Raw genomic sequence first — 14,675 nt, 5'->3', positions numbered from 1 at the left:
ATCTACAGTAATATTTGTTATTACAAACATATCTGCACTGTTTGAAATTTTAGGATACATACTAAAGTCCATGAAAGGAGAGAGAGGTAGTGACATAGCAGTGGGAGCTTCGTCATAGGCAAAACTTCTGAGTGGAGATCTGGGTTCCTTGGAGGCTTGCTTAACAAAAGCTGGTGGACTTGGCAATGGAAGACTCACATCAGACAACACGTCTGCATCTGACTCCAAGGGAGGAATCTCAAAGTCCATGTCCGAGTCAATATCCTCGTAATTATTGTCTGTACCTTTCTTTTTAAATATCTCTGTGCTATCATACATGGATCCATCACTTGTTACACTATATCTATTCCTATCCCCCGATTTTTGTCTATGTCTATCCACCTGGGGATTCCGTAATCTGTTGTCGGGATATCTAGAGGGACTGCTTTTAGCTCCCTGTCTTGCTGGACTGCCATCATTGGGGTTCCTGGCTGGACTGCTACCCAGGGGAGCTCGGGCGGGACTACTCCCCGTGGGGACCCGATACATCCCCTCCCCTGATGGGTGTCTGATCCTCTCCCCCTGGTGTCTCTCCCCTGACAGATGCCTGGTTCTGCTGTCACCAGAAATATGGCGTTTTCTGCCATCGGGGCCGGGAACACGAGGTGCGAAGATGTCATCATCATCATCATCTTCATCGTCCTCGACCTCAAACACGTCTTTGTCTTCTGGTGCCTCAGGGTCAATGAATAAACCTGAAACAAATCACACATTTTCAAAGAATTTTATCTGAATTTATTTATTTTCATTAAAAAGTGTCAACTTGTATGAGATCCATGACACATAGAAAGTACACATGTAAGGCAATTAAAAAAAACTTACTGGTTGTACGGGTTCTACCGGACTTCTGTCTCTGTAGAGTCCCTGAGAAGCTCGTCAGAGGAATATCCATTGGGTTACTGTCTACTTTAGGGGTGCCCGGCTCTACCGGTGACAGGGGTGGCTGGACGGGGGGTCCCCTCACTGTCCCCATTTGTACAATACCAGAAGTATTGTCCCCAACCATCGATGTCTTATCATAAACTTCTGCACCGATCAATGGTGTCCTAGCTCGCTCTTCCTGAGGAGTGATGGGTTCATGTCTCCTTAGTGAACTTCGGCTGTTTTCCTGTGGTGTGGGTGGTAGTTCATCTCTCCTTATTGAACCTCTGCTGTTCTCCTGAGGTGTAGTTGGTTCATCTCTTTTGATTGAACTTCTACTGCTTGCCTTGCTGCTTGATAACTTCCCTAACTGGGGAATCTGATAGTTTCCTTTCTGCCTGGCTGAGTTGCGATTTTCAATGTCACCATCAGATCTTGCCACAGGCAGCACTGGCTGGTTGATTCCCCTGTATAGTCGTACATCCATCTCCTGGTATGTGAATGAACTCTCTGATTTCTTGTCAATGCTGGCCTGGCTACCCTCAATCAAAGGTTCCAGCTGCCTCTTATGAGTGTTACCCTCCCCATCGGAATCGTCACTGTTGGGGTAGTCCATTACCGTGTTGTAGGAGGGAGGGTCATTCAGGGAGGGGTGCCTCTTCCTGTGACCGTGCTGTCTGACATACTGACGGTGTGTCCTGGCAGAGCTGGCCTGCCTCTGTTTTGGAAGAAATTCCTTCTCTTCATTGTCATCATCGTCTTCAAAATGGTGGGACAGCCTGACCTCGGCCATCTTCCTGTTCTCGGCTTCCTCTTCCTCCGGCTCCTCTGGTACCCCCATCAGCGTCTCCTCTCCATCCTAGTAAGACAGGCAAAAGAATCATTAAATATCATTATGATACTTGTATGAAATACAATCTTTATAATGATGCATTCATTTATCAAGCAAATGATCAGTATTCTTGGAGTTAAAAAGATTTTCTTTAGGAGTATCAATACACTACAGATTCTACTTAAAAATTCTGCAATTACGTAAACAGACTGTTAAACTGTACACTCAAACACTGTTTTTAAAATAAATTTCCTTTATCTGGTTTAAACTGTTTAAAATTGTTTAAAATTACACATTGTCCCATCTCCCCAGAATTCAGTGTGTTTCCTGTTCATACCTGTCCTACAGACTCCCCAGCGTGAGTAGAAGACAGATGAATACTGTGACGAGATCGCTTCATCACATTGCCATAACTCAGGTTATCCTGCTGAAGTTTTAGGTGTTGTTTGGTACAGTACCAATGGGCCGCCCACAGAATGGCCAGGCCTGCAACAATGAAGGCCCCCACTCCTATTGCAGTGAATATCCATGGTAGGGTGATGACAGAACCTGAGATCCTCTCCTCAAACTACAAATAAATTTTTATATTGAATAGATCCTCTCCCTTCTTTACAAATGATATAAAGTTTATCATTTACTGTAAATGTATTGTATTTAGCATGTACAATATTTGGCGGATATTGGTTTTTGAACAAGTTAGCAAAAATCTGATTCAGCGCATTTCTCAATATTCTTAGTTATGAATGTGTGTGAAAGACATTTAGCGTTGTACTTGAATTAGCGGAAGTTTCTCTCCGCCAAAAGCCCTAAATAGAATACACAGCCAAATGTAATACGTTTACAGTATTTCCTGGAAAAATCATTATTTTTTTTTTACGAAAGTTCTTTGAACAAACCTGTTGTAAATGATTTTTTTAATTTGCATTAAAAACACAACACATATGCTCTCCTTTGATTTCATTAATCATTTACCACTTGTATGAGTAGCCTGCCCTTGCTGTCTTCTATGGCTGATTTAACGGAATAAGCATCATCTATACTGGGGGACGAGATGTTCAGCAGAACCTTGAAATCACTGGACTCCTTAAAACTCACTGACCCCTAGAAACATAGAAATACAAGGATTGTTATTTAATTAAGGTACATGTGAACATCATTATCTCAAAGGAGTAACCCCCCTCCCAAAAAAAGTCTGAGATATCTGAGGATTTCAAATACTGAGGTACAAATGTAAATGAAGAGAAAGTGTTTGGGACTTCTAATCCAAGTTTTGACATATTCATGGTATTCAAGAGATCGTTGTTTGACATACCATATGAAAGTTCAGTTGTACTTATTCATGTGAAATACAGGTAAAGAAAAACTAAACAGCTTTATTCCCCTACAGTGAGAAATACAAAGATTTTAAACTATCACATGACAGAAATTACACCAAAATGGTGACAGTACATGTAGTTAATTACTGCCAATTAGGGAAGGGGGGTAACCTCAAATTTTAATGAGAAAGGGCTTTAAACGTCCAACTTATCTCCACTAACAAAACCTTTATATTAAACAGCTAATTAAATCTGAATACATCTTCACGAAGTAATTGCTCTGAATTTAAAAAAAAGCCTAAATGAAGTCAAGAAGTGGGATAAAAAAGGTTCAAGGAATTATTTCACGTTGAATTCGTAGAACCTTGGCTTGTCTCACTGATTACATCAAATTGCTCATTGCTATTGTCAACAAACCAAAGAACGGTGATTCCACGCACCGCTGGTCCAGACAGAGGGGGTAAACGGATCCCTCCCGGGGTCAGGGGGGTCACCAACGTGGAACTGATCCCACCCTGTCTCTTTGTCTACCTTACATAATACAGATATCGGGCTATCTGTTGATTTGTCAAAGGATTTTTTTTCTCTACTCAATAAATCTGGGCTTGGGGTAAAAAGCTGAGTGGAGTGGAGTGGAGTGGAGTCGTGGAGTCATGGAGTGGAGTCGTGGAGTGGAGTCTGTATTATAACAATACAGGAAGTTTGAGAACAAAACAATTTCTTTTGCATACAATATCTCCCCTTCATTGTCGTTTTGGATTTGTGTACACTGTACCAAGAATGAAACAAGAAACAAAAGAAGTCCATGCAATCAAAAACTAACGACCTTTAAATGTCAAACAGAGAATCACCTAGAAATGCTTTACTACGTAATATATAAACACTATCTCTAAACTTAGCAAGACTGTTTGACCTTATTCGCCTATCCCAAAACAGGCAAACCTAGCAAGAGGTGTTGACAGCTTTAATATCAAACAGAGAAAGAGCACTGCACTGCAGAACTGATGACAGCTACATAATATTTAAAAAAAAATAGGTTTCACTATTAAAGATATCCTCTTTGTTGGAATTTGAAGGTCACAATTTTTTTCTGTATTTCTATCTTTTTTTATAAACATATATATCTAAATATTTACATGCATATATCCCTTTTAGGAGACATGCTTCAGAATATAGGTGTTAATAGACTCGACTGACAAATACATATCATACAGCTGTGAAACATAAAATGGATAATATTTTTTGAAATGTTTGCTGAGAAACTGGTGTTGCTATGTCTGATTTTTGAAACACATTTTAAACGACGATGCATTACTTATTTTTCAAATTTTTAACCTTTGTTTCTTGAAGAGGAACTTGTGATACTTCATTCTTATAATTAGTTTTGTCACCCACGTGGCACAGTGATTGGAGTGTCTGCTCTGAGTCGCGCAGTAAGGAGCTGATCCTTACATTATGGGTTTGAATTCCACTGTGGGACTAAATAGAGACCGGTCTTTCAGATGAGAACGCAAACATCAATGTCCATTGTACTGTGTCGCAGTAGTTACTAGCACGAAAAATACCCTTCACTGCTCAATGATCAAGTATAGTGCGAGTATAGGACAAAAATTACAGCTCAATCTCCATCCGCAGGTGATGGGGTCTAAATATGAGTTTAAATTCTAGAGAGGGATGTAAAACAACATACAATTAGTCACAAAATTAGTTTCACCAATATTTGATCAAGCTTATTTTTATAATGTGACCAGAACAAAAATTATACATATCATAAGTAATGGGGAAAAATAGTGCTTTCGTTGTATTCTGCTGGTCAATATATAACATGCAGTCAATGGAGAATTTAAAAGAAAGTTTATCCCAATAGCGATGTGCTGAAATGTATTTGGTTATTCAATTTTATTTTTAAAAAGATGACTAGTTCAAGCAGGATGTTGTCAACTTTGTGTTGTTCTTAAAATTTTATGGTTTGCTACAATGTACAAAATATTCAATGATTTGTCAAAAAATCATTACATTCAAATCAATTTTATTTTATTTTAATGTATTATATAATGCGGTAGCTTTCAATCTCTATCTAAATTATTTTTTAAAAGTAAAACTATCTTATTTAATTGTTTGTTATTTCTCATTTTGTGTAAATATTTACAACTCTGCTTTTGGGCGTAGAGGTTAGCAGGTATTGGTAAATTGTAGGAAACACTACAGAACGTTACTATATAGTAGATGTAGAGCTATGAAATTCAAAAAATTACTCAGGTAATCGAACACAATCCCTCCTTTCCTTTTCAACTCTATATGCCCAAGCTATAGCTGTCTGTGATCATTGAGAGACTGTTACAATAATAGTTCATATATATTGTAGATGAATGAGAAAATGGGGGGATATAACCTTCAAATGTCAACACATCAATGGGAATAACTTTTTGTTTTGAGTAACAGAGACCAAGTGACCCATATGCACTCCCATCCCAACAGGCGAGAAGTGTTGACAGATTTAATTACTGCGCTTGAAATGCTTACTCAGTTGTTGATTGTAAATAAAAATTTGCTTGAAAAAGGTATATTGCTTTTGTCAGCAAAAAATCTAAATGATGTCACCTGTTAACTTACACAAACTAAAACAAACAAATGTGTTACTATATCTGCCCCTCCAACTACAGTACATGTATATATAAAAATTAATCAATAAGATATAAATAACTTAGTTTACAACACATTTTTATGATCAGAAGTAACCAAATACATTTCATCACATCGCTATAGGGATAAACATTCTTTTAAAGTCCCAATGAATTCTGTCAAAATGTTTTCATCAATAATAAATAATTGCCTAAATGATACATATACTGGTTGATAGACTGCATGTTATACATTGATCAGCAAAATAAAAGGAAAGCATTTGTTTTAGTTTGGGGACATTATTTATCATATGTATTAATTTTGTTATGAGTCACATTTATAAAACAAGCTTGATCAAATATTGGTGAAACTAATTATAGGTATAAATCAAAACAGCTCCCTTTTCACAAAACAAGGGTAAAATAATTTTATTTAAAGTTAATTGTGTGTCATCGTTTAAAATGCACAATGTCTACTTTAAAATGAAAAAAAAACCCAAAAAAAACACAAGTTGTTGAGCTCATTTCAATAAATATTTTACTTTTTATTGTTTTCAATTCCCGTAATTATATTTATTTTAAGTCTAGTAATTAATCCTGGTAAATTATTAAACTTCAACAGATCCAATGGCTGATATGTATTTATCAGTCGAGTCTTAACACTCTATTCTGTAGCATGTCCTCTACTTTAACCAGAAAAGGAAGATACGTGTTAAGAAGATAGAGATACAGAAAAAAAATGTGATCTTTAAATTCCAACAAAGGGGCTATCTTGCACTTTAATAGTAAAATGAAAAAAAAATGTGCCTCTCTCATTAAATTGCTGTCATCAGTTCTGCAGTGCAGTGCTCTTTCTCTGTTTGATATTAAAGCTGTCAACACCTCTTGCTAGGTTTGCCTGTTTTGGGATAGGCAATAAGGTCAAACAGTCTTGTTAAGTTTAGATAGTGTTTATATAAAGCATTTCTAAGTGATTCTCTGTTTAACATTTAAAGGTCGTTAGTTTTTGATTGCATGGACTTCTTTTGTTTCTTGTTTCATTCTTGGTACAGTGAACACAAATCTAAAACTACAATGAAGGGGAGATATTGCATGCAAAAGAAATTGTTTTGTTCTCAAACTTCCTGTATTGTTATAATACAGACTCCACTCCACGACTCCACTCCATGACTCCACGACTCCACTCCACTCCACTCCACTCAGCTTTTTACCCCAAGCCATAAATCTGCACGCTACTAGATCACAGGTCTTCTCAATGCTTACAAATTAGTTCTACAAACAATTTCTGTTTTTTTTTCTCCAGAAATCTCTATTTGTATAGGTATTACTTTCAAACACAGAAACAAAACTGCTGCTAAGTCATCGTGGGGTATTTGTTTACAAACACCAGTACTTGTCTATGCAATGCAGTAAGGAACACGGAGAGGATACCTTGTGAATGATTTTTTTTCTCTTAAAATATTGAGTTTACGATCAGTTTGAACAACTGCCAAACAAATCAACCAAAACAACAGAACAATTACCATACGGGCTTGTGTGACACCAGATGACAAGTGACAGCAGAAAAACAACACCAGTGACCCTTGACCTTAACCTTGATTTGGACAGAATATCGCAGACAAGATTACATAATTTGCAGAAGTTCAGATAACCGTCTGAGAGGGAAGTTAAATTGGTTGATTGCAGTAATATTTTTTATCTCTGTTTTTTGCCAATGTTATCTGATAAAAGCTCGAGAATGTGGTTTCTGTCCTTTCTTTATTTTTTTTTAAACTGTATCTTTTTCTTGGAAAAAAAAATCATAATTTTAGATTTCATTTATTTTTAGTGGGGAAAAAAAATCAAAGATGCAGTACATGTGAAGCATGATCAAATGATTTTTTTTGCATTAAAAAAAAAACACTGCTTAAAATAAGCAAAAAAAAAAACTTGGATATTAATTTACTTCAGTACTATATAAATGCAACACTTCTCTTCACTTTAGTAAAATAATACAATACATAAAGTACGTACGTGCTAAATTAAACCTTACTCAGAGTAAAAAAAATATTTGTTTGGCATAGGATACAGTATTCTGTCAATGTAATTTTTTCATTTAGAAACTGAATCTTAAAGATTATAAGTCATTTGTTAACTCCAGCATATATCAGGCACATGTATTTCCTGATGACATCAGAGCTAGCCACAGACAGACAGACAATGCCCAACAAAAGATGATTAGATCTTGTATCTCCTTAAAAAGACAAAACGTACGAGCGTATATTAATTGTATTTCTGTGTCCTCATAGTTCTGATATAGCATTCAAAAAGGTTCGGGAATTATATATCCTGGTCTTTTCATGTTTTTATCTTCCTCTGGGATCTAGAACATCCCATTGAAGCCTTCTTTGCTCTGAAGATAAACACTACAACTTTGACGAGATTTAAATTCAATTAAATGGGGGACCTCAAGGGGCTGAAAAAAGCACCTGAATTAAAGATGTCATCTAAGTCCTCTGTCACAATATTTTTAATATTATTGGATTAGACTTGCTTTAAATATGTTTAGTGAAAAAATTTTTGCAAAAAAGTACTTTTCTAAGATGTAAAGGAATACTGTACAAGCACAAATTAATTAATTAATAATTAATCCCTATCTAATGTACATATCTAAACAATACTTCAATCTCTATATTCTTTAATTTCTCTATGGGAAAATGAAGCATTTAGCCTACTTTGGGTGGATTATCTAACTTGGAGGAAAGTTAGACAATCTTACAGTGGTTGTCTGAATTTATTTTTTTTTAAAGATTTTTTGAAGTTAGAATATGAGATTAAATTTTATTACAAGAATACCAAAATAACTGCCCACCTTTTTGCAATTTTCTAAGCACTTGGTGTGGTTAATAGGGATATACGGTATTGTAATCTCTATCACAATCATGTTCATATATCTACATATTTATTTTCTGTAATCTGTACATTATTGTTACATGTATCTACAGAAAACTGTATTCTCTAACTAATTTTGTATAATATCAATGTTGCAAAAGGAAAACATAACATAAACAAATATAAAAATACATGTGTTCAAGCATTCTAATTAAGTTTGTAAAGAAAATTATTTCATTCCAAGTTTACATAATGTGCATATATTGTTTTTTTTTTTTAGGTTCATAAATGCATATTTATTTGTGTAAGAATAGGATGTAACTATGCAGGTGCCCTTGAATTTTGGCAGTGACAAGATGGTCTAATGGCTAAGGTTACACAGTGTAAGTGTGTGACAAACAAACATTTGTAGAGAAGAGTAGTCGAGTCAATTACACTATCTGATTCACAATCAGTTCCTTTACAGGGAGTTGGTCCCTCGTATTCAACAAGGTATGAAGTCAGTTAAATGGGCAATTTTTTCACCAGATTGTGCATAAAATTGCTCTTATTTCAGGATTCGTGAGCCTGATGCTGCGTGTATATTACTGTCACCAAGCCATGCTCCAAATATTATCATAATTGTATGAGAGATGGACTTTTAATGCAGGCTGCAGCAAAACTCATCATATCTCCTCATTTTATGCACCGTTAAGACTTTAATGCTTGAGATTTTCTAGTCATAACTTTTGCATTAAAATGTAATCTGATATAAAATCCCAGGGAAAGGTGATACATGTAATAGAAAATTTAAAGACATTTGTAGATAGAAAAAAAAAATCAAAATTTGAAAATGAAAAAAATCAAATGATAAGGCAAAATTCAGCTCTGTATACTTGATGCAAACCACAATACCACTCTCTTGTAGTTCTATATAGATATATTATTTTCTCCCAAAGCAATTCAGTGGCTTTTTCCCTATATATATGATAACCCTTGATTCTCTAAAACTGATTTTAAGAAATATTAATTTGCCAGTTTTTTGCAGCCTGAGTAAACCCACCTACCCTACAAAGATATCTAAAAGGCTAAATGTGCTTAATTTGGACCAGTTGTTGTTAAATAAAAATAGCAAAGAATACTAATATAACAAGAAGAGGTAAAATTATTTTATAGACATACAGCTACTAACACAAAGTGCAAACAATATTCTTATTTTTCTTCCAGACATGTTGCAACAGGGATATTTTGCTGTTAAGTATTTGACTCCATTTTCCTATTTAATGTCAACAGACTGCTATGTCAATATTTTTTCAACGCTGATTGCTTTACACCAAATCTGTGTTTTCTTAATTGGTACTTATTACCAGCACTGTGGTCATGAGCATCTTGAAATTATAAATACATGGCTAAAAAGACATCAACCAAATCATGTTTAAATCACAATGCTCCCTCTAGGTATAAACAATTAAGAAAATTAAAATACAATTATTTGAAGACAAGTATTGAATTTAATGCTTTCTTTAAATATATGATTTACTTATGAAACACAATTCATGGTCTTGGCCTTGTAAGGTCAATGCCTGTGACATTTCCTTGATTGCCCTTCAACAACCATATAAACTTGACCTCTCTTTACAAGGTTATGTTTTTTTTTTTATTTCAATCCTCATGTCAGTCCTACTATAATTCTTTAAATAATTAAAGTCCAATTTGAAATTTTCATTTTTTTTAGGGATTGTCCAAAGGTTAAAGTTGCAGGTCTGTACTGATCGACTTTTAATACATGTATGGTCAATGTTTTATCATTTGAGAAGAACATTTTCACAGTTTGAGCAAATAAACCAACCCATCTTGAGATGCTGGTAAAACATAATGATGATATGTTTTTTCCAAGGTTTAGGGATTATATAGCCGATCAATATCCACACATCCATCTGTTCAAACAATAAATACTTTTAAGGAGGTCAACTGAAAATGTTGTCCATTCATAATATACTTTATAAATAGCATGGGAGGACATTGTGGATATTAAATACTTACAAATAAATTCATATTTCTTTGCATTTTTTAATTGATTGAATTCAATTCAATGTATTTTTACCTAGAATTCTATGAATACCTCAATAGCATTGATTTGAAGTGAAATGATAGACTGCTCATCCAACATGATAACATGTCTATACCCACGTACACACTCTGATCCTACACACAGTTTCAGGAAAATTAAAAAAAATTATTAGTAAACTAGTTTTAAACAATCAAAAATTTTTATGTGTAGTGCATGTGCTTTGAAGTTCAAAATAAAATAGTACCAAAGAAAACGATTACATTTACTGAAGCTTTTAAAATAAACCTGTTCTTTCTTAATACTGCATTGCTGTCAAGTCTTGGCATGTTCTGAATCTTTTTTTTTCTGTTCATTTTTGATTTTCAGATTTTATTACAATGCACACACAAAAATCCCCCTCTTATATCTACAGTCTTGTTTCTTAATACATGTCCTTCAAGCGCTCTCATGGGGCCTGCAATGAGTAAACTTACAATAACAAACGGTTTTTATATCACTGCCTTCCAGATTTATTTCACCTTTTACATTGGAGAACTACCAATATTGACTGAAGTTATCTATTGTGCCCGGTTAAGTCAACACAAGTTCTTGTTTAAGTAAAGAGCTTCTTACGTTTGCGGTTTTGTACACTAAATCACTCAGGTGTTTTCTAGGTAAACCAATTTGTTCAAAGTCCACTTAATTAAAAAAGCTGACCAAAATCCTTATAAACATTATGAAAGCAGAATTTCCCCCTCCCTTAATCAATCTGTAATGGATGTCTTTTGCCAAATATTTGAATAAAGCAATATTCTAAGTTTATATCTATATTAAAAAATACAGAACATTCTATTTTATTTTAATAATAAAATACTTGTTTCTCTCTCTCCATTTTTTGATGAATTTCATGAACACAAAATTGTTTTTATTATAAATCACCCCTCCCATGAGGTACCCTAAGGTGACATTGGTGTATAATTAAACTTATAAAACATCAGCATAATGATATGAAGAAAGTTATGTGCTGGTCTTGGTCCTTAATATTGGTCTAAGACTAGTTTTCTTTTTCTATCGACACATACAATAGTGTTAAAGTTTGGCACATAAATACCTTTCAAGGAACTAATGAATTTTTAACATTTTTAAAAAGATCTACATGTCTGTTTTACATGATAATCCGTAATTCCACATATTGACAAAATATACCACCCAAGGTAAGTCTTAGCATATACAGATGTTCCTCAAGGATTAACATTCGGTGACAGGGTAGTCTTCATACACTGTAGACATGTTACGATGTTCGAATACTTTCACAGTATTGTCAACAGGAAAAAAGCATCTTAAAAGATAAAACTATTGACCACTTCAACATGTACCCATGCAGCAAAGCTAGATACTCCACCAAAGGTCCAAGATATTATGTATAGAACTTTGCCTGTTAGGTACCGGTAGACCTGTGAAACAACTTGGAAGAAAAAAAATGGAGCAAAAAATTGTGAACAACCCTCTCAACCCATATTTACTTTTTGTAACCTCCTTCTACTAGTGCAGTAGCTCTTAGTACTAAATATGATGCAAATAAATGAACCAGAGCTGTAACTTTTGGAATACCCAATGGAAGGGAATTTTTATTTTGCTTTTTTTCACATAAATTGTGTGAAAGGAGGTAGCTATCAATTACTGTAAACCAACTTTTATTCCCATGCAAGAAATATTTGCGAGTTCAGCGACTCACTTTCGTTCTCAAATATTAATCGCCATGAACCAATAATTTTAATAAGTATTTGTAGAGACTGTTTCCCTGGTCGCGAAAATGAATTGCCGCGGACTGATTTCAAACTGACGATTTGCGAATTAAAGATAACGTGAATAATAGTTGGTTTACAGTAACCCCATCCCCCTTAACCCAAGAAAGTACTAAATTATCTACATGATCTAGGACAAGAATTCAGTGCTGTTAAACTTGGTTAAAAAGAACTAGCTTATGAGGAAATTCAAGTTATTATTAGGATTAATATTATTATTTATGAATACTGTGAGAGTTTTTGCATTCTATCCCCTATATGGCTTTAAAGATGGAAGTGCTAAAGCCTTATTCAGTTTCTTACCCCCTTAACCCAAGAAAGTATTAAATTATTCTTTTACAAATGATTTTACTTTCTATCCATATCTATTCAAAAATAAACAATCTTCATTACTACCAAAGTTCATTCCGAATTCCTTAAGAATTTTTTTTACAGTGCTGTTAAACTTGCTTTACAAGGTTTTTCTTTAAAACATATGGTGTAACTAAGTTAAACAACATTTTAGTTTTGAAAATCGAAGCATTTTCGTAATCAACATGGCGGTAGTTGATGATTATTATTAAATTAATTTTTTAATATTATTATTTATGAATAACTTTAAATTGTTGAGAGATTTTGCATTCATGTGATCCACGGGCCCAAGCTATATGGCTTTAAAGATTTCAGGAAATATATGTGCTAAAGCCTTATTCAGTTTCTTACTATAAAGCATAATCTTTATTGATGAGGATGTCAAACCAAATGCTGGAGGTTTCTCCCTAAAATCATTGGTCATTTGTAAGAAAATGCCCCTAAACAGAAGACTTATTTTGTGTGAATGTACACACACATCTTATTACTTATCTGTGTCTATGCCACACAAATTGTGTCCTACTTATGTAGACGTGCTTTGATCACTGTTTATGTCTCGCCCTGTGGTAGAATAAATAAGGGACAATGTTGATGTATGATGATATGTGTGTGCATCATTGCACCATATACATGTAGGTTGATGATTTGCTGAAGTGAGGACAAATTGACAGAGCTAGCAAGGTCCCATGTCATAGTGCTTGCATGTAAATAACTGGCAGATTTACAAAATCATTTTAATGATTACTTTGCTCATTATGATTACACTAAACATTTGCAATCCAATAAATCTTTTGATCTGTATGTGATAACAACCAAATAATTACTGGAATTGAGAGTTTATGTCACAAATCAATTTATTGAAAACAAACAACATTATTATAAGCATGATTGAAACCGTACAGTATAGCCTAAATAGAAAATTAACCATGTAATCCTATTACTGTTCTGTTAACTGTATTAATATCAGTACCTTATTTGTCCAAATAATAAACCCTCACAACATTTACATATGAACTATGATCAATATCTCATATATCAATTCTTCATTAATTTTAATCTCAGTAAGATGTAAACCTCAGATATCTCTCAGTTTTTCTCAGTCCCATCAACTTTGAGACTGTTCATTTTTTGTTGCATTATTACAGGTTTCAATCACTCAGTATCAACAATAGAACTTTACAGTTACTGTTAGTCTTTAAATTTTTCCTAGAATTTAATACATACGCTGAAATTAGTGGTGACAATAAGGTCGGGTGTAACATTCCCCTGGAAGGCAGCAGGAAGGTTGTCCAGTAACACAAGGTGCTGCATACCATCTCCATAGCAACACATCACATGCCATAGCAACACAGTGCTGACTAACTTCATGTTTTAAGCATGATTTTCAGGCTAAAAACAAAAAGAAGATATTTTTTTTTCAAATTAAAATGTAACAAAATATCTGTGTAAAAAAGTTCCTAATTTTTTTTCTAGTTGCCATCTATTAAGACTGTGAATTACTATGAGATTATAAGCTGTGCGGATATCAATGATAAAGAACAAAACAAAGCAAATTCAGTCTGTCTTTTCTCCCAATTTAACACAGAAGTGCTGCTTTACATATTACATGCGTATATGCAGAGAAATAATTCCTGATTGATCCTGAGGGTCCCTGCAATGTGTACAGTGTGTTTAGGAAGGATTTACCCCCACCAGTCTGATAACGAGCCTTTCAATCCTTCACTGACAAGCCACAGAGCCCAGCTTCAACTTTTACTGCCAGCAAACACGTACCCCGACTTAACCTGATTCTACCCCACCTAGACTGACTAAGGAAGTCCTCACAATGGCCCCCTGGCCGGTAACATCTACTCCATACAACAGTGTTTCAAGCAGGGAACATAACAGTTTGCTTCATACTTGATACTGTAGATTCCTAAATATACGCGTGGAATTAATGCGAGAAGCACA

At 34.5% G+C, this 14,675-nt stretch overlaps 1 protein-coding gene across 2 annotated transcripts in view; it reads right to left on the bottom strand.

Annotated features, from left to right (window-relative positions):
* LOC134262321 (uncharacterized) overlaps positions 1-14,675 on the bottom strand; it is a 60,523-nt gene that overhangs the window by 16,926 nt on the left and 28,922 nt on the right. For both annotated transcript variants that reach the window (XM_062744701.1, XM_062744700.1), the window contains exons 2-6: positions 13,950-14,114; positions 2,705-2,833; positions 2,070-2,300; positions 862-1,759; positions 63-734 (exon numbers count right to left, since the gene is read on the bottom strand). In XM_062744701.1, the coding sequence (XP_062600685.1) occupies positions 63-734; positions 862-1,759; positions 2,070-2,300; positions 2,705-2,833; positions 13,950-14,093 (2,074 nt within the window). In that variant the 5' untranslated portion in view covers positions 14,094-14,114. The remainder of the gene's footprint in view (positions 1-62; positions 735-861; positions 1,760-2,069; positions 2,301-2,704; positions 2,834-13,949; positions 14,115-14,675) is intronic.

Source organism: Saccostrea cucullata, unplaced genomic scaffold, assembly GCF_032062105.1.
Source record: "Saccostrea cucullata isolate Sc308-1 unplaced genomic scaffold, CSIRO_AGI_Scuc_v1 ctg486, whole genome shotgun sequence".
NCBI lineage: Eukaryota > Metazoa > Mollusca > Bivalvia > Ostreida > Ostreidae > Saccostrea > Saccostrea cuccullata.
The sequence above is the reverse complement of the archived record's forward strand: the minus strand, read 5'-3'. Positions and strand labels throughout refer to the sequence as shown.